This window comes from Manis javanica, chromosome 6, assembly GCF_040802235.1.
Source record: "Manis javanica isolate MJ-LG chromosome 6, MJ_LKY, whole genome shotgun sequence".
Classification (NCBI taxonomy): domain Eukaryota; kingdom Metazoa; phylum Chordata; class Mammalia; order Pholidota; family Manidae; genus Manis; species Manis javanica.
The window spans coordinates 141679816-141704996 of NC_133161.1; the positions used below are offsets into that span (position 1 = coordinate 141679816).

Here is a 25181-nt window from a genome sequence, read left to right on the forward strand (position 1 = left end):
TTCTGGCCATTGGCAATGTCTGCTTATCTCTGCTTTGCATGGTTCTGTGACGTTGGCACCTTAGTCTGACCTCCTCAGTAAAAGGCACTGGAGTAATGGAAACAGTCTGAGTGAACGTCCTTTGGGGGGATTAACCTGCAAGCACAGACTCAAAGTAGCAGGATGCAGAAGTAAGATTTGATCAGCCATGACCGGCACTCTCTGAAGAGAAATTGTTCATCTCTGGATTGTCCGCAGAATATGAATGATTTGGTAAATGATTTCTGTCTCAAAGTGCTGCAAAACCATAAGTGACATGTCTCACCTTGATGTCTTTACTCATTAAAACTCTCCTAGAAATCAGGACATCAGTTCATTCCCCTTTTCCTCTTTCACTTCCCACTCTTCCCTAATAATTCAGTCCTAAAGTCGCTGAGTGGGGTATAGCAAAGTAGGCGTCCACAGCGGTGCTGGTGGGGAAGCTGTGGAGGCTGGAGAGGGGTGGCTGAGCTTGTGTGGATGAGAAGAGTGTGTGGACAAGTGTGTGGCCAGGCTTCCATACACTGCAGCTCCCTGGTGGGGGGCATCAGAGACCAGGCATGGTGCGGAGAGCACCCTATTGGTGGGCTGGGGACACAGCATGTGGGGCCAGACCTGTACAGGAAGAGGAGAGCGCCTTCAAGGAGAACAGGATGGTAGCAGAGGAGAGACTGTTTGCATACAGGGATTGAGCAAATCAGTACACATTCAGGATAATGGAAGCCACGTTTTCCAGAAAAGATAGTTACAAATACAGGCCAGGAGAAAACTAGAATAAAGTCATGTTTTTCAATAGATAGATTTAAGTATATGCATGCACATAGACACATATATACAGATATATGTGTGCATTCTCTTATATTCCCAAGCTTTCTATACTGAGAGCACTTGAGAACAGTGATACCCACAAAGCAATGCATACACCTAGCCCTGGGGTCTTGGCTTCTAAATACCATTTTCCACCAAAAGGAACCAGGGATCCTTGGAGAAATGGCTGTGTACAGGGCTGAGACAGGAAAGTTGAAGATAAGCCTCGAATATTTTGTGCCAGAAAGGAAAAAAATTACAAACTCAAAACATGAGTGTGTGTAGACAGTTGGGGATGATATTTTAGAATTAGTTTATTTAGATCCCGACTAGGAGAAATGTTGTAAATAAATGTCAGAGTTTGCTACACCTTAAATAAACTGATAGAAAAAAAAAAGGCTGTGTTACTTTCACATGTGAAAGTGAAAGGAGGAAGCACAGCTTAGAATATGAAGAAAAAGCCCCCATATACATTCTGCTCTTTATTAAATACATTCTTAAAAGCACCCACTAGGTCGGTAATCAGTATGTTAAATTCACTGTTTTCTTTTGTGCATGTTTTTGTAATGAGGTATCCTGGTAAAAACTTTGTCTACCAGATCAGCTCTTGCGATTTAGCAAGAAAATCAAAACTTTGGGCCTCCCTTGAACTCACGCTTGGGTCTTGGGCGGTCACGCTCATTATTTAAAGCTCATTCACTGTTATGCACCACGTCTCCCTGGCGCGGCATGGCTGGTTCCGGCTCCTTCAAGTCCTCCCCGAATGTAAGCTCCCAGGATTAAGGAGCTTCGTTAGACCTTTTTCATCCCAAAGTTTTTTTTCTTTTTTAAATCTGGAGACCAGAAGGAAAGATTTAAAAAAAATTTTTTTTAAGTAGTTCTAATAGGAGACTAGAGCTCAGCATCAAAAACTTCTGTTCCTTTTGCGGTGAGGTGCTAGCTGGTCACGTGGACCCCGATCCCGAGGCTTAGGAGACTGCCTCCTGCTGTGAAGTAGTGTCACGTATAATAGGCTGTTTCTTTTTTTTTAACTACAAAGATTTATGTCCATGGTTTGGTCCTCATTTTGCTGCTCCGAATCCCAGTCAGATTACCACGGGTGGACACCATACTGCATTGCACACAAACTGTTTTTCACGGGGTAGTAATGATGTTCCTTCCCACAGGCTGTGCCACCGAGGTGACAAGCAGCTGCCCTGAAATCCTATTTTCTGTTGCAGGGCGTGCACTACACGATGCTCTCTGGTATCCAAGTGTGCTGTCCTTCTAATTTTGCATTTTGTGCATTTTCCTTCCTCTTTGTTTTTGCTTCTGAGTACCACTGAGTGATGTAGTTCACGTAGCTCTTAGAGTGAGAAGCTGAAAGAAAAGCATGTCAAAGATGAAAATTCATTTAGAACAGTGTTGTGTGCATTTATCCGAAACATTCTGATGGCCCGTGGTATGTTCAGGTCCACGTGCGAATGTCTTTAAAAGTCAAATCTGGAATCCACTGATGCATATAAATGATCTGAACACATTGCTCTAGTGTAATCTTTTAAGAAGGCTTGTTATATAAACAATATACTAATAAACCTGAAATAAAATATATAGACATTTCTGCTGTGGAATAACATATGTGTTGCTGGAAAAAATATGCATTGCTTTTAGCAAACTTTCATACTAAAAGTACCAGGGCTTAAGGGAAAAATAGGGTTGGGGCGGACCAGTCAAAGCTTATGTAACTCTGTACATGGAGACAGCTCCAGAAGACTGTTACGTGAGCAAAAGCAGTCATTGAAATTCTGAATTTGAGGGCTCTGTAGGAAGGAGGACAGAAGTGGAGGTCAGAACCCCACTTCCCATGATCTGTGTCAAGGCCCTGGCAGTGGACCTTTCAGGATAGAGAGCCTAGAGTGCGGGTGCTCATTTTAAACTTTTGTTAAAATTGAACTGCAAGCACTTCTGCTTGTTCAGCAGCTGAGCCGAGGGCTTTTCGTTGCCTGCTAAAGGTTATAATTCTACTCCCACTGTTTTGGTTCTCCTTGCCTAGGAAAGTCAGCGTAGGAAGCAATCCAATTTATACATTATATTGACATCATCCTCCTACTTGTCAGTTGAGTATGAGGCAATTGAAGGCATAGAAACATATGTGCGATACAACAGACCGTATGTAGCTCACCCACATTTTCCCCTCCACCCCCAGTTCTCACACAGCCCACTCACTGGTGCCGCTCTCCCTGCTAGTACCACTATTCTTTTCCACTTCACACCCTACTAGGTCAAAACCCAAAAGTCAGAGGTATTGAAAAGACAAGCTTCCTGCAAAAACCTCAATAAAGCCCATAGAATCTAGTAGCAAAGCTCCTGCATTTCTGACACGTGGAATACACTCAAATGCATAGAGGTTGGACAGTATAAGACTCTTGCTTGACTACAGTCTTAGCTGCTGAAGATCAAAACAAAACACACACACACACAAACTCCTCTTGGGCTCTTCTTTTTCTTTATATATATTGGTTGACGGCATTGCAATGAAGTAATCCCAAAGACAGGAAGCATTTCTACTTGAATTAGTCAAGACTTGTATTCATTTATTCAATATAAATTTATCAGACATTCCATCTGTGCCAATCCCTGTGTAGGAATCTGGGGTTACACACAGAGCAAATCCAGCTACTCAGGAATATTGCGGTAGCTAAACCACACACCAAAAATGGCAACATGGTAGATAAAGGCGTGTGTGAGATGCTCTGGAGCTCTGGAGGTACGTCCAGGGGTGAGCCTGTGAGCGACAGTGAGAGCTCAGGGATGGCTTCCCAGAGGCGCATGGTCTTAACTATTTTTACTTTTTAAGATGCACTTCCTTACGTTCTCTGAGAGGATTTAGGTAATTGACTTCCTAGCACTAAAAATCAAACTTTTATTTTTACCCTCCCCATTAAAGTCAACAAAAAGATGAACTTCATTTTTTCAAATCTCAGGTCACAGGGTTGACTTACTTTGGCCATTTTTCTCTTGGGATGATGTTTCTTCATTATTTGACCTTGATTTGTAACTTTCTAGAGTGTGTTCTGAAATTTCGTTTTCTGCAAGAAGAGAAAATTAAGATACTGATTCTGGGTGCCACAGACATCATCTGTATATAGAAATGAACGTTTGAATAAGATGATACCTCTGTTTTTATACAGTAATAGACTTATCACTTCACTTGCCATATGTCATGTCCTTATTCGTTCAATAAATCATTTTTTATTCTTTGCTATGATTCTTACAGGCACTGTGCTGGGCAGTGTATGAGTTGCGGATGTCAAATGATAGTAGATTAGAGTCAAGTATTGTCCTTTGGGAAGGAACAAGTCCAGTAGCCCTTAAAGAACTATGGGGCTGAAGCACTAATGGGAGATTGTGAAAAAATACTCTGCCATATGCCTCCTGTGCAGGTACAGCTGGAAATTAGACCCTGTCTCTATGTCTGTCTAGGATGAAAATATTAGTCCTCCGTGATGTCAGTCAAGAAAGATTGACAATAAACTAGGACAAGTGGTAGTTTTAAGAAGTTCAGAGCCATTCGAAGATGTAGTATTTTGCCTTGGACATAATGAATTCTCTGTTATTGGTGGTTTACAAGCCATGAGTGGTTAAATCAGCACTGTCCAATAGCCACATGGGTAATTTTAAATTTTAGTAGCCATGGTTAAAAAAACAGGTGAAATTAATTTAATAATATATTTTATTTAACTAGTAGATCCAATGTATCATTATTAGACATATTATATTCTTGTGTATGTGTGTAGACTGAATCTTCAAAATTGGGTATCTTATCCTGATAGCACATCTCAAGAATGACTGGCCACATTTCAAGTGCTCAATAGTTATGTGGTGGCTACTATATTGGACATCCTAGGTCTAAATAATCACTCAGAACTGAAGAGGAACTTAAACCTGGCATACATTTATGGATTGAATTGAGTAGATCATTATTCTAGTTATTATTATATACTTCTAAGGTCCTTTCCAGCTCTGATATGTGTTGAGTCTATGTATTTTGATAGATACCTTTCATGCTAACTCAGTAATATATATGTATTTTTTGCTTCCACTGATGACTGTTTAGCTAGAATGCTTAGGAAAAATTACTAACATATTATGGTTGAGGGCACCTGAGTACATTCTTTCAAAGGAAGAACGGGACCAAAACAGTCAACCTTGGATTGACCATTCCTAGAATATGAACTTGAGAGCAGGAACCTGTCTGTCTTGTTCACAGATGTGTCCCTAGTACCTGGAACAGACTCTGGCACATAGTAGGTGCTCAGTGAATGATTAGTGAACGTGTGAATGAATGAATGAGCTCTCTACTTAGTGTCCTTGTGTGAACTGAAGCTTCTATCATTTAACACCAGTTCCCAGAACTACTGTAGTTCCCTTAGTTATGCATTCTTTGGCGATAGTCCCTGGAAATTCACATCCTGTGTTTACTGCAAAACAAGTAACCGCTCATGTGAATGGCAACATTTATCAAATAGATTGTGCAGCATCTAACAGGGGAGCTTGGATTGACAGTGTTCCTTTTCTCTAGCCAATTGTTTCAGCATCCTGTAGCCTCCGTTAGGTTCGCTGTCCACTCACCTCTTTTCCACACCACGTGGGCTTTCCGAAGCTTCATAATGAAGAGCTGGACTATGATGAGCAGTACAAAGATGAGGAAGGACACCAGAGTGAGCAGCAAGACGCCGTTCTTCTTCCTCGCCAACCCCAAGTGCCGCGGATGTGCTGCGATAAGGAAAATGAGCGGATTTTAGACTGCTTAAGAGGTTTTGGGGGGCTTTTTTGGTCACTGAGGAATATGCACAATACTTCCAAAATCTAGTATGGGCTACTAGGCAACTTACATCGAGAAACTTAGAAGTTTACCCTGCAAGTAAGGACAGTCATTTATTCTCGGAAAACAAGCAAACAGACATACGAATAAACAAAGCAATTCTGTGGAATGATCTGAACACTGTTTTTAAGTTACATAGATATTGAACCAGTCATTTTTCATTTCTAGAGAAAACATGAGAATATGGACTTAAATTCTAGCCAGGGGATTCAAATTAGCTATAAGGAATGATTTTACAGCAAAGTAGGGTTAAGTAGCAAGAGAAATTGTTAAGGAGTTAGAAAAACTACGCAAATGAAGTGAGAACTCACTAATCTTGGCGAGGTTACATGGGGTCTTCCATGAGGGCCTCTGGAGGTAAACCAGATGAGACCTTCAAGGTCTTTCTCAACCTTAAATTCTGTTTCCACGGGCCCTAGTTTTGCTTAATGTCCCGGTCTTCTTCTCTCAACCAACAAGCAATTACATTGTGTTGGAGCTACAAGACACAATCCTATGCTCTAGGGACAGTTCTCTCTATATGCAAACAAATAAAAGAATACACACAAAAGAGGTAATTTGGGTAAATGCAGGCAGTGCCATCAAAATGGGGTTAAGGTTCACAGAAGAATGTGTGTTCGCCCTTGTGATTCTCTGGACAAACTGATTTTGTGGAAAAAGATGCTGTTCAGATTTCAGCAATGTCAAGTCCAAGGATAATGGCAGAAAATTCAGCAAGAGGTATGGAGGAAATGAAATGGACTAATTCTCAGGAGAATGTTCTGGAAATCTTCTGCCTGGTGGCAACAGCAACAATCTTGGGAACGGATAACCTTTTTAAGAATTAAGGAAAGAACCAAGGATGGAGACATAAAATCAGAAGTATAGCCGCACTTCAGAAGTCAGAGCTCTGAGGAAGGGAAGTTAGCTAATGGACACAGAGAGGGAGTGGTTAGCAAAAAGTCACAGGACCAGAGTGTGTGAGGGAAGCCAGGGAGGCGACTAAGTCAAGGAGCAAGGGAGTGATTAACCCATAGAAAGGTCAAGAAAAATGAGGACTGGAAAGGGCCGATGGATTTATTGATTAAGAGGTTAAAATGTCAAGTGTTCATTCTAAATGTGGTGGGGGACACTTACCACTGGTCACGTCAGGGTCCTGAGTGGTTTGTTCTTCCCCATCCTTGCCAATCTCTGATGTACTAGAACCTTCCAGTACTGCGACTGAGATGAAAGAAAGCAAGACAGAACATATAGTGTGACTATATATGTACACATGATATGATATGTATATATGTATACATGACATATACGTATGCCTATGTATGGCATGCATATATACACATATCCTTCCAAAGCAGTTTTGGAAACCAAATTAAGTGAGCCTCTTAAAAAACAACAAGATCATTATTGAACTACTGACGTCTTCCAAAAAAAGTTATAGATGGCTAGGCTCTTTTTCCCTATTTTTTTAAAGACAGATGTTTATTAGACACTTACACTGTGCTGGGCCTCAAACTGAACATCTGGTATATATTATTTCTCACCACAGCTCTGAGCAGAGTCTTAGAGAAGTTAAGTGACTTGTCTAAGGTCCTGCAGCAAATAAGTGGTAGAGGTGATATGCAAACTCAGAGCCCAAAAGTTAAACCATTAATTATTCTATACTTCCTTCCTGAGGCAGTGCTGTTAGTGAGAAGGTCTTTAGGATGCTTCAAGATAACACCTGAACAAATGAAGAAGGGCGGCCCAAGCTTTATATAAGAAACCTAACAGCCTGAAATGCACAAAGTGATAATTTTTATGTTGAAAAACAGGCCCTGTTGTCATTCAAACCTATCCTTCTCTCCCCCTTAGAAGTGGAATGCACTGTGACGTTTTTGCTAGGGCAGAGAATTGTAAAAATAAGAGATCTCTTTTTTTTATTGTGTTGCTCATCCTTGCAATTTTTTTTTCTCTGCCGACTCTTTTGCTTTTAGCCCATTGCACAGCGCCACCATGTGGACCCTGAGGGGAATGAAACCACTCATTCTGAAAATGGGTGTTACTAACAGTAATAAAGTCGTGGAACTTGAAAGCTGAAAGGAAATTTAGAAACCATATTTCTTAAATCTTATGCTATATTTGAAAAGGCAGAACAGAAAATTGAAGTGGTTAGTAGTGGTGTAAGCCAATTTAAAGACCACTGGATTCTAAACACGTTTAAACATGTTGGATGATTAAAGCAAGTAATGTGGTTATTCTACTTTACACGATTTGCAATTTCCATTGCTCTTCAAAAAACTGTATGGTCCATACTGTTTTCATCATGGTTTGAAAGCCCCAAAGATTTACTCTTAAATATTACTCGAGAAAAAAAAATTTTTAATGTGATCTGATACTCAGAACTATGAAGAGGGTAATGATATGAAAGCACTTATCCCACCAAATGAAATTATTATGGAGACACTATTTGTAACAGCAAGAGGACATGGAGGAATTTACGCCTGTCTGGGTAAGGTTATCTCTCTCAAAATAACATCATAAATGCCTGCATTCATCTCTTCATTCATTCATCCGTTCTGTGTTTTTTGAGTACCTGCTGTGGCCAGGTACCGAGCAAGCTAGGTAAAATACGAAGATAAATATATGCTCATTGCCCCGCATTAATTACCTAGTAGGTTTGCTGTCTAAAAATATGGAATTATAAGCCAGGCTTTCTAAACTCCTCTGCATTTATAGTTCAGTAACATCATCAAAGCCCTCGGAGTTCTTGACATGTAAGTAACCAAAGTGTTTTCAAAGTTTTATGTGATGACAAAGAGCACCGGATCTCCAGACCCTGATTCTTTGTTCTTTGTTGATACCAAGTCTTTATTTTGTGTTTGGTCTGTTCTAGGTGGGAAAACAAGGAATTGGGTCTCTCTAAAAATGAATTCGACCTTGCCCTCTACCACAGAGGAAATTCGAATATCACAGCTTTGTGTGTGAAGAAAAATAGTACTCACCGTACAGGGCATTAAACACCCTAAAACTCCTCCCTCTGAGTGATTGCTCCTCTTAACGGAGCTTCTCCAGGACCCACAAAGCTGGAGCCAGTTGGAGGGGGTCTTATTGAACATTGAAGTATAAAATAATTCTTACAACTTAGAACTGGAAAAGTCGACCTTCCCAAGGAGGCATGATTTTTTAGAGTTTTAATGGTTGTGACACTTACCAGGACTAGTGCGCTGCCGAGGGTCTTGAGAGGATAGAGAGCTGCTCTCCAGGGCATTGGAAGCTGTCCCTTGATCAGTAACTAGGAAAGGAGAGAAACAAAATTCTGTAACCACAGACAGCAATTTTACCCACATTGTGCTCAGTACAATAGGTTGGAGAATGTATGTTGTGGCTCCCCGCTTGTGGAGGTTTTGCAGAAACCTCAGACTATGTGTTCTGCAGCTCATACTCTGGTTTTTGAATCTGTACCCTGCTGATTGCCCATCTGTTCAACTGCCTGGCTCAGAACTACAGCAGGCTGGACCTCCGCAGAGTGGTGCATTTGGCGGTGGTAGGCGTAGAGTATGCACCGCCTCTCTCTCTATCCATTTGCCTGTCAATCCATCAATCTCTGTCCAAATAGCCATTCACATATCTATCTACTTATTTGTTAGGTGGCTTGGGAGTCAGTCTCAGACTGGATTGAATCCAGTGCTGTCACATGCTTCCTGCTGTGTGAGTTTGAAGAGGATGTCTAATCTCTCAAATGCAGAAGTTATGATAACCCAATTGTTTTATTTTAAGCCAGATACTAAAGAGATTTTCAAAATGTAGAACAATGCCATTTTTCACTAATGTTTTGGCATTGCAAGAGGTAGTTATTTTTCCATAAAAATATGCCCTTCTGTTTATATGCACTGGACTGATTTAAACATGTTCTTTTCAGTTTTAATTTCTAACAGGTAAATACTGACAGATGTAATTCACACGGGTAAAAGTTCTTTGGGGTGCTCCACTACTTGTGAAAGTATAGAGGGGTCTTGAAATCAAAACGTTTGAGAACCGTGGTTCAAAGATTTGTTTTTACCCCATCTCCAGAAAAGCAATAGGAAACCAAGATTCTTCATTTGGAATCCTCGACAGATGAAATAAATCATTTTGAGGATGTCTGGTCCACTCCTCGTGTCCTGTTATCCTTCACCCACTGTTGCACAGTGGGTTTTCCAAAAGAAGGCACTTCCCCTTTCAGGACCCTCTAGGAGGTGGTTCTTGCATGACCCTCATTTCCTCCGGGTCCTGCCATGCAGAGTGTGGGGAGAAGGGTCAGAGTCCTTACTTGTAAATGTGTTTTCAAGCATCCTCAGCTAGCAAGCTTTTGAAACTAATTGGATGAACAAAAAGTCTGTGCTATCTGTACGTCCTTCGCCAAACGACAAAGTTCAGAAACAAATGGAAGCCACCAGCAGCTGATAACTAGAGTTACTCTGTGGACACTTATTGGTGACCTGGCAATGGATGCTTAATAGTCGTTACTTAGATCACAAATAAAAGTCGAGTCTTGACTTATTGTTAGGATTAGAAATATTGCATGGCTGTGATTTTGAGCCAGACAGAACAATGGCCATAAAGCCGGAGAAACTGTGATTTTCACCCTCTGCTTGGAGATGGCTTGAACAATTGCCAAAAAGTAAAGGTGTGTTTTTTTAGTATGGTTGGACCTCTTATTTGAGAATCTGAGAATCTTTCGGCATTTAGAGAAATGGAGTCTTGTTCTCTCTTTGGTGGGCCTCCCATATCCCCCGCCCCACCAGTGGGGGTGGAGCAGCAGAGGGGAATGAGTCTTAAGGAGGAAGGGATATTTATGTCAGATTACAGCCCCGCCCAGGCTGCGGGTCCCTGAGTCTTGTGCAGGCAGCTCCCTCAAGAACTACTTTGGGCTTGATGAGAAAGTGACCAGTGGAAAGGCTGTGGTATTGAGGGGGGTGGCTGTGAACCTCAGCAGCGGCCCTTGGGGGGCAGCTCTTCCATTCCCCCACTGTGAGGTTCTCCTTCACAAATACCTTTCATTAGCTGTTACTTCATTTGATACAGTGCTTTTTTCAACAGATGCATCATCACCTGACAGCTTTCTCTTTGCACTAGTGGGAATGAATCCTTGTACTTCAGGAATCTCTTTTTTACTGAGAAGTACCCTATACAATCATGAAGGCCAGCGTCTTCCTAATGGCTGCTGTGTGATTAGATACTCCTTGGCTCAAAAAATTGTACAAGTACAATTGTGCATTTGGGAAGGAGTCCGAGCACAGAGATTCTGAAAATGTAGACAGTGCGTCTTCACGCTTAATATATTATTATTTTCTGTTCTGCTCTGAATATTAACATGGTTAAACTAAAACCTTCAGAAGAGTTATAACAAATCTAAAGAGTAATCATGACCTAATGGGACTATGTTGAGTGTTTTTTATTAACGTAGAGTGATATCGACACATTTAGATGTATTTCAGTTACTCTTGGGTCAAGAACAAAGATACAGGTTGTTTAGATAATCTCTTCGGAAACATGGCTGCAGTGAGACTGTCTGAAGTCTAGTTAAGTCAGCTGTCATCAAAAAGCAAACATGACACTATTGGCACGTGGTGCTCTGCACTTCTGGGGTTCCTCTGATTGTGGGAACAGGTGCCCCTGGGTCGCCCAGCTGGAGAAAGTTCAAGTGGTTAGTGTGCTAGTAAGGAGAGCTTCGTCGACAGTATTCAGACTCTGAAGGGCGTTTCGTACTCCTTTTAACTTTGATAGTGTGATACTAAGGTGAAGTAAAAATGGCTAAAGACGATCATGAGTTTTTCTTACCCAAATCTTCAAACGGGAAAGGGGCTACCAGCCTGCTTCCCCGCAAGCCCTCGTGTCGGACGATGCAGTGCGCTGTGGCATGTGGGCCATAAGTGTGGACTCTGAGCGTGCTGGTGCTAGTGCATTTTTTCCCATCAGCTTCAAACTCATGGTGTGTTTTACCTATGGAGCAATTTAAAGAGGTGTGTGAGGTTGTGGCCGTTCAAGGCTACTGGCTGGGTTCGGTTCTCTTGGAGGCCAACGGCCTTGACGTCTGGGAAAGCTGACGGACGTCTAACCTCATTCTAACTTCAGCCAGCTGCCTGCTTTGTACGTGCCCCCCCCTCGTCACGACGGGGAGCAGATGAACAAGAGCGGATAGGTTTCTATCAACCCTTTGCTACTGAGAGGGAAAAAAACCCCTAAAGCTGGTTTTTTGTGGTTTCACAAGGACAGCCTGATGTTGTGAAACACAAAGACCCAAAACCCTACTCAGGTTGATGGAATAAGGCAAATTAAAGGGGAGGTCTTATAACGAAGTAGAATTGACACTACACTGAATCTCAGATCACTTACGGTCAAATGTAATGTCTGTGGAAATGTAAACAAACTCTCAGTAGTTCCCAAGCCTGATAACTAGTCATCCTACTTCAATGACTTGAATCCTGCTTCCATCCAATCAAAATTAAGATCCTTTGTTACCATAATATTTGTATCTGTCTTTGGGGGTATGACGTAGTACATACTGTATAAAAAAGAGTCGCGTCTGTTCCAGTTACATGCATTATGTGAAATGTGTTTTCAATTTTACGCCTGCTCAAAAGGTTATGCTCAGAGGGAATAGCTGTATTGTACCTTTTGATGAAATGTTATCAAATTTCAAGAAGCCAGAAGAAATATTCCATCTTAGGTTTCTACCGTGTTTTAAGCAAAAACAAAAACAAAAACAAAACCACATATAATCATGTTTTTCATGATTACGCTTTCAAAATTAAGGCATATTGATCGGTTATGAGGATAATTGGAAAAGAAGCGATGAATTATTTAAATGTGTTTCCTGGCACCTGCTGCCACCAGAGGGTGCCAGAACATTTAAAAACGTTTTGGAAATTTAGGTAGGAAGGAGAACAAAGCAAAGAAAACCCTTTCTCCACTTACCATAGAGCTCAATGCCGCTCCCTAAAAGCCAGGTTATCTGTGGAGGGGGCTTACTTCTCGTCGTGGAGCATTTGAGTATGATATGTTCTTCTCCATTCTGTCTTCTGATAACTGAATATTCCAGGGTTGGCGCGAGAGGAGTTGCTAAAAGAAAATGGATTTTTCTGTGCTTAATCAGCTGGTTTACACATCCCAGCGAAGCACAAAGCCTAATAACCTATAGGGATCATTGTAGGGTGTGGTCTAAATAATGGGCATATTTTTTTATTTGACCTTTCCCAGAATACAGTTGAAGGGGGTTTTACAGCTACTTTGGCTGTAGTCAGAGTATGTGTTACCCAGTGGGTGACTGATCCATGGTAATTCCCATACAGTAATTCTTCAATTTGGTGTGAGTATATTTGATTGGTAGAGCGCTGGGTGAGGGATAGAAACCTGAATTCTAGTCCCATCTCTGTCACCAACTGTATTCAGAACTCCTGTGAAGTCTCCCAACTTCTTGGTGTATTAGTTTTCTTGCCTGTGGCATAAAGGAGTTGGATTCTGAAGTTATCTGTTTCAGCTTTACACTTTCATGAGTCTATGACTCATCTCAAAGTAAGTTACTTCTGTTCGCTTCTAACATCAAAGATGCCTTTCTTGTATAAAGGGCACATTAGTCCTTTCTCCTACTCCTGTCTTGGAAATACTTTTTGGTGAGGCTTACTTCTGCCTCTTTCCCCTTCTTCATACTTGGGTCTAGAACTGCACACGTGCATTTATTTGCTCATCCATCTGCCATCAAGACACTGTAAAGTCGGCTCCAAGGAGTCATTAGGTGTGTTCATTCCGATACAAATGTGGAAAAGACAAGGCCCTTCAAGGAGCTAATAGTTTGGTGATAGACTCAGTCCTTAAATTGTAAAAGACCACGTGTGAAGTGCAATGATAGAGGTGCATGGGGTGTTCTGAGAGCCCAGAAGGGCACACAGCCAGTCTGAGTCAGAGTATGGTTGCGGGTGGCCAGTAGGTGGGAGAAGACACCCCCGAAGCTGAGTCACATTGGTTCTCAAAACCCCTAGGGAGCCCTTCCTTCCCAGATGCTTTGTTACCATTCCTTTATTTTATGGCAGGCACTACACTATACAAATTCAAACAGAAGTCTAAGAAATTATTTGTGGGATTATGTTATTTAGAGATCAATAAAAAGCAGTGTTTTTAATTGATCTGTTCCACCACAAAAATCAAAATAAGTAAAGATACTAAGATTTACACTGCACATGACTGTCTACAGAACTGAGCAAATCCCAGAGGATTAGGAGGCTGTGACTTCTTATCCCCTTCCCAAACCCACCCACCAACAGACGAGACAAACTTGTCTGGGCACAGGGTGTGAGCCGATCGTCCAGTGTCCAGTGCAGTTATATCTGAATGCATTCTACCTGTGGATCTGCTGTCAGAGGCTCTACTTATTTACATGTGTGTCCTGCCTTCCTAAACTAGCTTGCAACCTCCCTGTGGGCAGAGACTGTGCCTAATTCATCTCTGACTCCCTCGAGCTTAGCACAGTGCCTGGCACACAGCCGCCGCTCCTCAAATACTATTTCTCTTTTCTTTTAGTTCCCAGGAGACAAAAGTCAATTGATGCCAAAGACAACTCGCCCCACCCCCAGCCCCCTCAAAATGCTACTTTGTTTCCTTTCAACAAAAGGTGGCAGAGATGCCCCCCAGGAAATAACCTTGCTGTAGGCAATGTTATTAAACAAAAATGTCAAGTTTAAAAATGATGTATCGTGTTCCTAAGTGTGTCCCTCCCATCCCGGGTTTTACTGGCTGTCAGGCACTTACCCAGCACAACGACGTTCACTTCCTTTGTCCTCACCGAGTCACTGTAATGTAAGCACTTGTACACGCCTTCATCTTGCTGGGTCACGTTAGGCACGCTGATAGACAGCTGAGTGGGGGAGTAGTGGAGAAGCTGGTATTTGGAATTCTTTAAAGCTGCACGAGAGGGGAAAAAGCCGTTAGGAGAAGAGCGATCAGATGAATACAGACTCTTAGTGGGTTGATTATTCACAGGAATAGCTTTTTGGTTTTCACACTTCAAAGGAATAAATGTCACTTCTTCGACTGAGCTGCCTTCCAGATTCTAGCGTTCCCAGCCGAATGCCGCTCAATAGCTCCAAGTTGGTTTAGGAAATGGAACATTTCAATACTGGGATCTGTGAAATAAACAGTTTGCTTTATGTCTGCTTAGAGGAAATTAAGAGCACTAGGCTGGTGGAGGGCTCAAGTTGCAGGAGGGCTTTAAAGAATTTTTTTTTTGACATTATGAAAAATGCCCACTACGATATGATTTACCTATTTGAAATCTGGTTCGTAGGAGGTAGTCTTGTCCCAGTAAATTAGAAGAATGGCAGATAAATGTACCAATATTCATTGCTCCAGCTGGGTGCTTCTTATTTTTTTTAATTTTAAAAGGTCATTATTATTTGAAGTTTCCCAAAAAGTGTGACTTAGACCTTTCCAGTGTTTAGCCAATGGCAAAAACATTAATAAATAAAAAATAAGAAAGCAAGCTCTGGGAGAGTGCCAGCCAATAGCTAGTGTATCTCTTGATTCTTTGTTGACCTAGGATGACCTCAGGTCTGAGATCCATTAGCCAATCAGAGGATCCTGAAATGAGTGGTTTTATTTGTTTTGTTTTAACACTTAAGATTTATAATATGAACAAGCCTAAAATAGGTAAGCCTTGAATGGCTGACAAAGGAAGGCTGTTACTCATCTGGAATGAGGGTCGTGTGCCCTGGGACACTGATCTTAGATGAGCTAGAACTCAAGACTTCTCAGCCTCAGTGCTATTGACATTTGAATCGGTAATTCTTTGTCGTGGGGGACTATGCTATGAATTATAAGATGTTTAAGTAGCATCACTGGCATGTCTACCCATTGGATGCTGGACCCTCTGCCTTTCCCCAGTTTAAAACAACCAAAACTATCTCCAGACACCGCTAAATGCCATCTGGAGGGCAAAAATTACCCTTGGTGGAGAATCACAGAGCTAGATCAAGGCATTTTGCTGTAGAAACTTGAGAATGTCCATCTTCTCCTAGTTTAGCAAACACCAAACCAAAAGAACAGGCAGCATTATTTAACAGAATCTTCTCTATTTAACGTTTTTCTCTCAGAACTTTTAAGTTAGTATTTACTTATTCTATTGGAACCGAGTATTAATAGTTGGTTTGGCTTGACATAATAGTTATTTTACATTGATCGTATCGCTATTTTATGTTTTCAAAGCCTATCAAATTTTTTGGAGGCTCTGCTTTCACAAAACGGAATGAAATTTGCCATTTGGAGACTCTCCCAAGTGTCAGGCAGTTCAGAATATTTGAGGAGATGTAAAATGGTCTCACTTAATGTGTGTGGAGAGAAAAATGCTGGCCCTTCTTTCCAAAGTACTATGTGCTGTCATTTCCTATTGCTTAGTGATCTTGATTTTATGTTCGGACCAACAGGAGAGGTTTCTGGAAGTGGTGTCTGTGATGCGACGTCAGCTTACACAGAGGGAACACGGAGCAGCTGGCTTCAGATGTGGGGCGCTGGTGTTGGCTGCTGGAGGCCAGTGGTCCCCAAGGCAGTCTGCTGCCTGTCCCAGTGAGAGTCACAAAGTGACTTGGGGGTGAGGCGGGGGTGTGGACATGCACTTTGTAATTTGAGCCCCCTGTATCAACCATTCTGGTGGGGTTTCCATTTCAGACTTCCTGTCAAGAAAAGCAGTCATGTGTAAAGTAACAGGCTTCTGGGGGTGATTCACGCGTAATGGTAGGTGGGCCAAGCCCACCGTGTGGGTGACTCATTGCTGGTTTCTGTCCTACAAACCTGTCTGGAAAATCCCTCAGGTTGAGGTCTGGTGGCCAGTTACTTTCCTTTCACTTACCAGGCTGCTCGTTTAAAAAAATGGTGAACCCGGACGGGGCCAACCACTGCAGGGAGGCGGACTTCCCTTGAGAAACGACACATTTCAGAGTGAGCGTCTGGCCTTCCTCCACGGCGACGGTTTCCGTGTGGTTAGTCAGAAAAGCCTCTGCAAAGGAAAAGAATTGGGGACCATCAGGCGGCCACTCCTAAGCTGAGGCGCCCCCTTGATCTCCACGCGACCTCATGCATTCAGTCAATCATCTACTACACATTTCTCATATAAATGAAACAAGTCAACACCAAGAAATGCGAGGAGAAGGGGGGAGCCCTGTAGGAGCGGTAAAGATGCCTTCCTTGTGAAGGAGGTCTGAAGGAAAGGGTAGGGTTTGCATAGGAAAAAGGGAGACGTTGACCAAGATATACCGGGCACTTGCTGTGTCATCCACCAGGACCCGTGTCAGGCCATGGTACCTGTATTTAATTTAACTTTCTAACTAACTCCATAAAAGAAACATTCTTTGGCTTGCTCTACAGACGGGGGAGCAGAGGTTGAGGTCACACAGCTTCCGGAGCTGGTTCCGCACCTAGTTTTGTAGGCTTCAAAGTCCGTGCTCATGGAACTGGGTTGGAATAGTTAAGGGATGACACCCTGGAAGAGTCAGCTTCTCCGTCCTTAGTTTATAAAAGGGGTGATTTGTACGTTCAAGTACAAGTTGCATGGCCAGGGTTCTATGAAAGAATGTTACAACCCATGGCTGAGCTGTGGATGACGGGCTGCCCTTCACGGGCAGGAGAGTTCTACACAGAAGAAGGATGTTCTCAGATCTCTTGCAATTTAATATTCCACAACAGCACTTTTTAAATTCCCCAAATCACAACCCCCAGAGAATGAGGAACAGTTGGTTGGTTCTAAGCAGCTGCAAATTTATCCTCCCCAAAAGGAAATTGATAGAAAAATAAATTGGCATTACTGCTGATTTGGCATATTTATTGCTATTTGTTATTTTTTTATGTTTTAAATTACAAAAAAAATTTGTTTTCTGGGCATAAGATGATTCTTATCAATGAGTACAAAACACTTCCATAAATCAGAGAATACCGTGGGTTATAAATTATGAATAGCAAATGTAATGAGTTTTCACCGCATCATCTTAGACCTTAAAAAAAAAAAAAAGAAACGAGGGGAGTTTATTTCCTTGTGATAAATTTCAAGTATTAGGAAAAGGGCTTTGGGAGCTCTGGGAATTAATTGGTGCAGACTTTCTAGTTTGTTCCATTGGTAGGTCATTAATTTCAATCTAGCCTCTGGCAATAATATCCCAGAGTTACTGTATTGTACTCATATTGACTTTCATGGGAAACAAATTTGCTTGAATTCTAATGGAAAAATACCCATATCGTCAGCCAAGACTATAATGAACAACGAAGAGTCAATAAAAAGAGATTGTGTTTTCAAAAAATGCATAGAGGCAAAAGGCAAGAATTCTGCTTAGGTTGGGTCATTTAGAAATATTCTCATCTATAAAAGCAACCCATAATTGAGTAATAAGTATATTAGCAGAGATGCTTTGAGATGATGATGGAATTTTTTCTAAGGTTAAGCAGCTTTGAGCCAAGAATTTGAATCTAGAACCTTCTAACTGGCACTGCTTCTGTAATCATTCCATTTATGATCCTTGCTTTATTCTCTAGTTCTTGTGTATTATTTTGCTTCCCCCAAGCAGACAAGTTTCTTGAGGTCAGTGACTATGTTTTATATTTCTTTAAAATTCATCTCTTACAGAAACCATTGCAATGTGAGCTTGAAAAGTAACGATTTAATGCCAGCTTTCATTATGGCACTATAATGCAGACAACAGACGGTTATCTTTGCTTTCTTGACGTTAATAAGAATACTGTGAGCCTGGAAGAATTTAGTACATTGAATCGAGGATAGAATAAAGTTATTGTTAAGCCACATGCCCAGATTTCATCCTTTGGACCAAAAATGGATACTTAGGAGTTTTGCCAATGTTCTTACCTTTGGTTAAATGATTGTCTAGACAGGAAGCCTGCCTCTGGGGAGTTGGGAGTGGAGCAAGATTTATCTGCAGCCTGTTTATGAATAAATGTTTCCCATTTCAAAGATGTGTAGACCACTGTTTTTTTCTTGAGAGGCATGCTTATGAATAGTGTCATTTAGTTCTCACAAATGTCTTCGAAATTGTAATGAAAGGTAGTATGGCTTTTTAGCATATGCTAAATAATTGTAGCGTTTGCTCTTGCTGTTGAGAATTCACTATCTGGCCGCTGACCACACTGACCACAACTCTAGGTGCCTGCATTTCAGATGCAAAGGGCTGTGCTTGAGGCATAGAATGTTAGTTGTTTCCTCCACTCTTTGCTCCAAGCCCTTGCTTTTAGCCTTATAGGGCTATTTATGTGGCAGTATTAACAGGTAGACCCTCTTTTTGATTGAGAAAATCATTGTAGAAAAGAAGAATAACTCTAGTGAGAAGTCACAGACCCACACTGCTTCAGCTGTAGTGCTTAGACATATTGTTCCATGTGTCAAGGCCATGTTCAGGGGTTTCTACCATGTCCAGTGGGTAGGTGGACCTGACTTGATGGCATGTCTACTAAGGGAAAGTTCCCCATGGTCCTTTCGGTGCTGTTGCAAACTAAATTGAAAATCATCTTTTAGATTTTTCTTCACCTACGTTTGGAGGCAAACTTTCACCTTCTCTGTCAGAGGGACAGGGTGTGGGTTATATTCTTTGCTCACCACTTCCTCCCCTGCAGGCTCTAAAGATGTGTACATTCTGTTCACCCCCAGCCTTTCTCATGCAGACCCTGAGTGCCCACTTCCTAGTCCTCCCTATCTGGGCTTCAGAGTTCCAGTCCACAGATTAGACCCATGTGGCCCCACAAATGTGAGTGTACAGAGCTTGGCAATGCTGATCATGGTGTTTCTTCTGGAAGGTCACCACTGACTGCTGGTAGGTCATGCTTACACAGTGGATTATTGGCTTCTGGACTTGGTCCTTATCTCCATAAGTGGATTCATCCACCATGCCTGGCAATGTGGTATGACGCTGCTAGTTGACCCTTGGGTTATAGATTGTGACTAGTTTATATTTGGAAATGGAATCTGTGACCTTCACCGTCACTTCCACCCCAGCCCCATTCTGACTGTCCTATCAGAGAATAGCTTCACACCAAAGCATGTGCAACCCTCCCTCAAGCACAAGGGCTGCCACCTACCAAAGTACCCAGAGGTAAAGCCTGTGCCATTTTTATGATTCCCAGGTCTCCCCATGATTTTGGGAGTTGCAGTCTGTGATCTCTGCCTCTACTGTAGGTCACCAGGGTAGGCTGAGAAAATAATAAAATCTTTTTCTTACCTTAGTAGCCCAATTATTGCATGCAACAAATTAAAAAACAGAAGAGAACAAATCTGTCCTTCAAGGACCCCAGACTTGTCCTGTCCAATTGGAACTCATCATCTCTAGTGCCCTCTATGCTCCACCTGCCCTGTTTCAGTGTTCCCTCATATGAATGTCATCACCAGCCACTGCAGACATGTGAGGGGCATCCTGGCCTCTCCCTCTCCAAAACATCTCTTTAATCAGTTTATTCCTCTTTTTTTCACTTCTATCACTACATTAATTGAGGCCTCCATTGTTTCTTTCTTGGACGTTGCAGTAACTTCCTTCTAGTCTCTCCTTCCTCCAATCTATCATCATCTGCTTCTAGAATTACATTTTAAAAATATAACTGATCGTTGTGTCTTCCTCCAGTAGAGTATTTGCAATTGGCTCCTCTTGCCTGTAGGAATCAGCCCGAAATTCCAGATGACTTGACTCCTGATTCTTCAGTCTCATCTGCTGATCCTTCCTTCCAGAAGCTCTGTGCAAATGGGCACTTGCTGTTTCCAGAAAGTTCCAGGCTCAAGAAGATGCTTTGCCCTTGTCGATGCTGTTCTCTTAGCCTAGGAGGCCTTATCTTCTTCCTCCAAGACTCAGTTCACATGATATCACTTTTGCAAACTTGACCGACCAGTCTGTACCCCCTCCTTCCCCACAATGACCTGCCCTCTCTCCCAGATCCCCAAAGACTTTGAATGGACTTCTATCATACCAGGGAGCACCTTCATAATTATTCGGGTCCAAGTATGTCTTTGTGGATAGATTACAGACTCTGCATGGAAAAGTTGTTTGTCCCTCATTCATTTCAGTCCCAGGGCCTTGCACAAAGTAATATTTTAAGTGTTAGTTCAATGAATAGCTAAAAAATGAGTAAATGCATATATTCAGTATGACATAGTTTAATACGATGCTAACTTTGCTCTTAAATGTTATGTTGAATAAGAAAGACTAAAGCTCGGTTAAAGCCAGAGCTTTAAACACAATGAATTCTCCTAAACCAGAGCCCTATTTAAAAGACTATCCTGAGGTAGTGGGGAAAAGATGTGCTTCAGTTCAGGTAGTTACAAAAAGGGATTATTATTATTTTGTTAGGTGGAATCTACAGAGAAAATTACACATGTGAACGTGAATCTGACTTTGTCAAAATCTCATTATTTCCAGGAGAGCTTTAAAGAAGCTATATCACTAATGTACTAACAAACATGGGACTTATTCCTAGTTAGAAGTTAACAGCAGGACCTGACTCAGTTTGTAACTGTTCTTTATGTTTTCTGTATCCTGCATACCTATCTGTCCACCAAATAACCAGAGTAGAGCTCAAATGGGTGGATTTTCATCACCTACAACATAGGTGAATGATTGAATTTGAACAAGTCTTCATTCCTACCGTGTTTTACTCCATCCTAGGGGCTATTTACGCGAATAGTAGCCTGAAAAGAGATCAGGCTCCAAGATTATGGGAGTTTTCTTGTCTATAAATTTTTAGCAGCCATGGAAGTTGCACAGTAGAAGAAAGTACAGTGATCTTTCCATAATTTAATTAGCTAAAAACAACTGACAAATGTATAGTGTTGCCAGAATTGATGATTTGCCATGTGATCAGCTCTTGTCTTGGTTGGGGCTCTGATGGGCCTGAGCATAATTAGGTCAGAGGGGACTATTTGTGCTCAATGCCTTCTGGGTAAGTTTTCAAGTTGGGATTTTTCAATAATGTATCTTCTAAATGGTGTAAGTCACTGGCATTGTGCAGGCTGAAATTTATGTTGCAATTTACTAGCTGTGCAAATTTAAGCATGTTATCTAATGTGTTTGGGACCTCAATTTTTTCATATGTAAAGTAGGGTTATTAATACCTATCTTGGTATCTTTGCTAGGATTAAATGTAATTGACATAAAGTGCCCAGCCTTGCTCATGACACAATAAATATATTTATCTCCTGTCATTAAGATTACTGAATAATTTATATTCTAAAAGATTTGTCTTAGATTTACCTTAAGATATAATTATTGCTGTTTGTATTTAGAAACTTATTTTTGTGAGGTATTTTTATGAGGCAATAACTCAAATTCTGAAAAAGTGAAGGTCATTTAAAGACTTTAAACTTTGGGGTAATTGAAAACATTCTAATTTTAGCTGTCTATATGTACTTTTCCTGAATGTATTAGCTATTCCTTAGGCCACTTATTGGAGAAACTAGTATTATTTATTACCAAAATTGAATCCTAAGGGAATAAGGGTCAAAAAGAAGGCACTGATTGAAATGTATAAAATAGGAAATTGAAGTGCTATGTAAAACAGGAAATCTGGTCTTTTAAAGTATTGCCCTTCTGGTACAGTTTGATGATATTGCAGATTTAGAAGGATAGGTCAGTTACCTGAAATAGAGAGATTCAAAGATGTGGTTTCTTTTGCAAGAATGTGATACAAATTGCTATCAGAGATTCAGGGACACCTACACCCTGCCTCTACTTTTGGGGAGGAATAATTTGACTCCTGCACTAAAAAGGTGTAACCATACCTTTCTCTAATTTTCATAATGCTACATTAGAATTCAACATTCAATTCAAATTTGAAAATTGTAATGGAATGCAAAGCATAACTGACAAAAAAAATCGGCACCAAGTTTTGACTGGGCTCATTATTACCCTGAACTGAGAGCTGTATACAGTATTATTTAACAAGCCCTTCCACTTTTGAAGTTTGATCCTTACAACAATCCATGGAGTTTGATCAAATGTTGTTATTATCTTTATTTCAAGATTCAGAAATTGGCTTTCAGAGAAATTATTTGGCTAAGGCTTATTAAACAGCAAGGAAGTTTCTAAAAACCCAAACTGATAGTCTTTCAACTGGTATAACGTTAAAAGGCGGAACCTGTTAACGCCTGTTACATTTTGCCATAACATAGAGGCCCACAGAGACACATGCTACAATGATCCTGTTTATACCCTTTAACAATTGAACAGGAGATTAAATAAAGGCAATACCATCCCTCCACTGATTTTGGTACACCTTGGAAAATATTAACAAATTTACCTGGGTTGTCTTCTGTAGCAGGTCCTCCATATATGCAGCTGGCTGACTGATGGGTAGATTCAGCAAAACATTAGATCAACTGAGCATCAAAACACATTAGCTCTAAGTGCTTACCTCGTAAGGGGAGCCAAGCCAGCAAGCTGTAAACTCTCCACCACATGTTGTGCTGTGTGGCTGTCACACCTTGTCAACTTCCTCTAGATTCTGAAATAAATGGAGCAGGGTGGTTTCTTTTGAAGGGGAGAGGCAGTAGCTCCGTGACCTCATGTATCTCAACTCCTCCACTGGGGCTGGGAGCCCCCTCTTAGAGAGCTGCCCCCCAAAATACCCCCTGGTGGAACATTTAGGGGACCACAAGTGTCACCTTGATTGTAGAGGGGGTAGTGATGTGTTGGTGGCACAGATCATTCTACCACACGTGGGTTGTACTAGTAAGTTGACTAGTTGCAAGGCTTTTGGGGGGAAAGTGGAGTGGGAGAGATATTGAAATGTCCCTATGTAGTGATGTCACCTTATTTTTACTTTTTTAGTTTATTCGACAATTAGAATTAGACAATTTTTGCTGAACCCTGTGAATATTTTATATTTCTGACTCTGGCAACAATGGTTATCAGGGGCAGAATTCATTCACTGACATATTTACTCATTTAAAATATCTGGATATCTACCCATTGATCCATCTATTTATGTATCCATCTGTCTGTGCATCCACCCGTCTCTACCTCTGTCCAGCCATTTAATATGCATTGCTTTAAATATGATCAGATGTGAAATATAAATTCCTTGCTTTTTAGGAGAATGTGATCAAGTAGGGGGACAATAGGCAAATGAACTATTTGTTACTTAATTCTCATTAATTGGGCAAATTGAGCTAGATATACTTTATTTCACTTTTTCCAGAGGCACACAGCAAACTACTAATAAGCTTATGTTTAGAAAATAGAGGCTTCTCAATCATAATATAAGTTTGTGCTGGGGATAGTAGTACAGCATGGAGAATATAGTCAATGATTCTGTAATATCTTCTTATGTTGACTGCTAGTAACTGCACCAGTAGCAGTGTGGATTTAATAATATGGGTCACTGTTGAATCACTGTGTTGTATACCTGAAACCAGTATAAGATTTTATATCAGTGATACTTCAGTTAAAAAAAATAGAGGCTAGTAGATAAATATTTACTTGCTCTAATTAAAATGAATGTTACTATTCTATAAATGTTTAATAGTTTGGGTAGGGAAAATTTTATCCAGCCAATATGTCTTTCAATTTTAACAGGTGGAAAGAGAATGAAACAAGATAGACCTTTCTTGTGGAGTTTAGCAGGATAGAATATAATGTTTCTCAAATTCTATGATGATATGGCTACCTTGGGTCTCCAGCTGACAAATGTAGATTGTCAGGGTCAGCCCCAGGTTGGTTAAATCAGAATCTCACTTGAATGAGGAGGCTGCTTTATGTTGAATAAGCTCTCCAGGTGCCAGAAGGCAGCATGCATCACGAGAGTGTTCTGGAATAGAAATCAAGAGATGTGGAAGCTAGCCCTGACTATGCTATCAGCTGGCGTGGCTAGGGTCATAGACGCTTCTCTATAAATGCTTATTGACTACAGTTGATCCTGAGCAACATGCATTTGAACTATGCAGGTCCACTTACACATGGATTTTTTTTTCAATAAATATATTGCAGATTTGCAATAATTTGAAAAAACTTCTTTTCTCTAAAATTATTTTATTATAAGAATACAGTATATAATATATATAACATTCAAAATATGTTTCAGTCAACTATTCATGTAACAGTAGGCTATAAGTTTTGGGGGAGTCAAAAGTTACACGTGGGTTTTTGATGGCACAGGGGTCAGTGGCCCAAATCCCCACATTGTTCAAGTGTCAGCTGCATATTCAAATATACTGACTTGCTTGTGGAAGCAGGAATGTGCATTGTACCATTTTTTAAAGTACTGAATGAAGGAGTTGTCCCGAGGTGACACAATGAGTCGGCGGCAGAACTGAGAATACAAACCAAGACTATTTGAGTCTTTGATCTGATTTTTTTTTTTCTTTTCCTGTGAGATTCCCTCCGGGGAATTCCAGTTTCTGTATTTTAGTTTCCATTTGGTGTTCCTGCTAATGCCATGTCCTTGCTTTAGTGTGATGCTTTTATTTTTGTGCCCTGCCTCCTACCCCTTGAGAAGGCCCAGGGGAAGTAGGTATAATGTTCCTCTTTGG

General features: G+C 41.0%; 1 protein-coding gene across 1 annotated transcript; it reads right to left on the reverse strand.

Moving 5' to 3' along the window:
- Positions 1–1133: 1133 nt before the first annotated feature.
- On the reverse strand, positions 1134–23340 carry CRTAM (cytotoxic and regulatory T cell molecule). Its single transcript, XM_017675152.3, has 10 exons — positions 23066–23340; positions 16527–16673; positions 14435–14587; positions 12608–12751; positions 11471–11632; positions 8862–8942; positions 6806–6889; positions 5437–5580; positions 3807–3893; positions 1134–2184 (listed from the first exon to the last, which is right to left on the reverse strand). The coding sequence occupies exons 1-10, from the start codon at positions 23109–23111 to the stop codon at positions 2054–2056; spliced, it is 1179 nt and encodes a 392-aa protein (XP_017530641.2). The 5' UTR covers positions 23112–23340; the 3' UTR covers positions 1134–2053.
- Positions 23341–25181: the final 1841 nt, after the last annotated feature.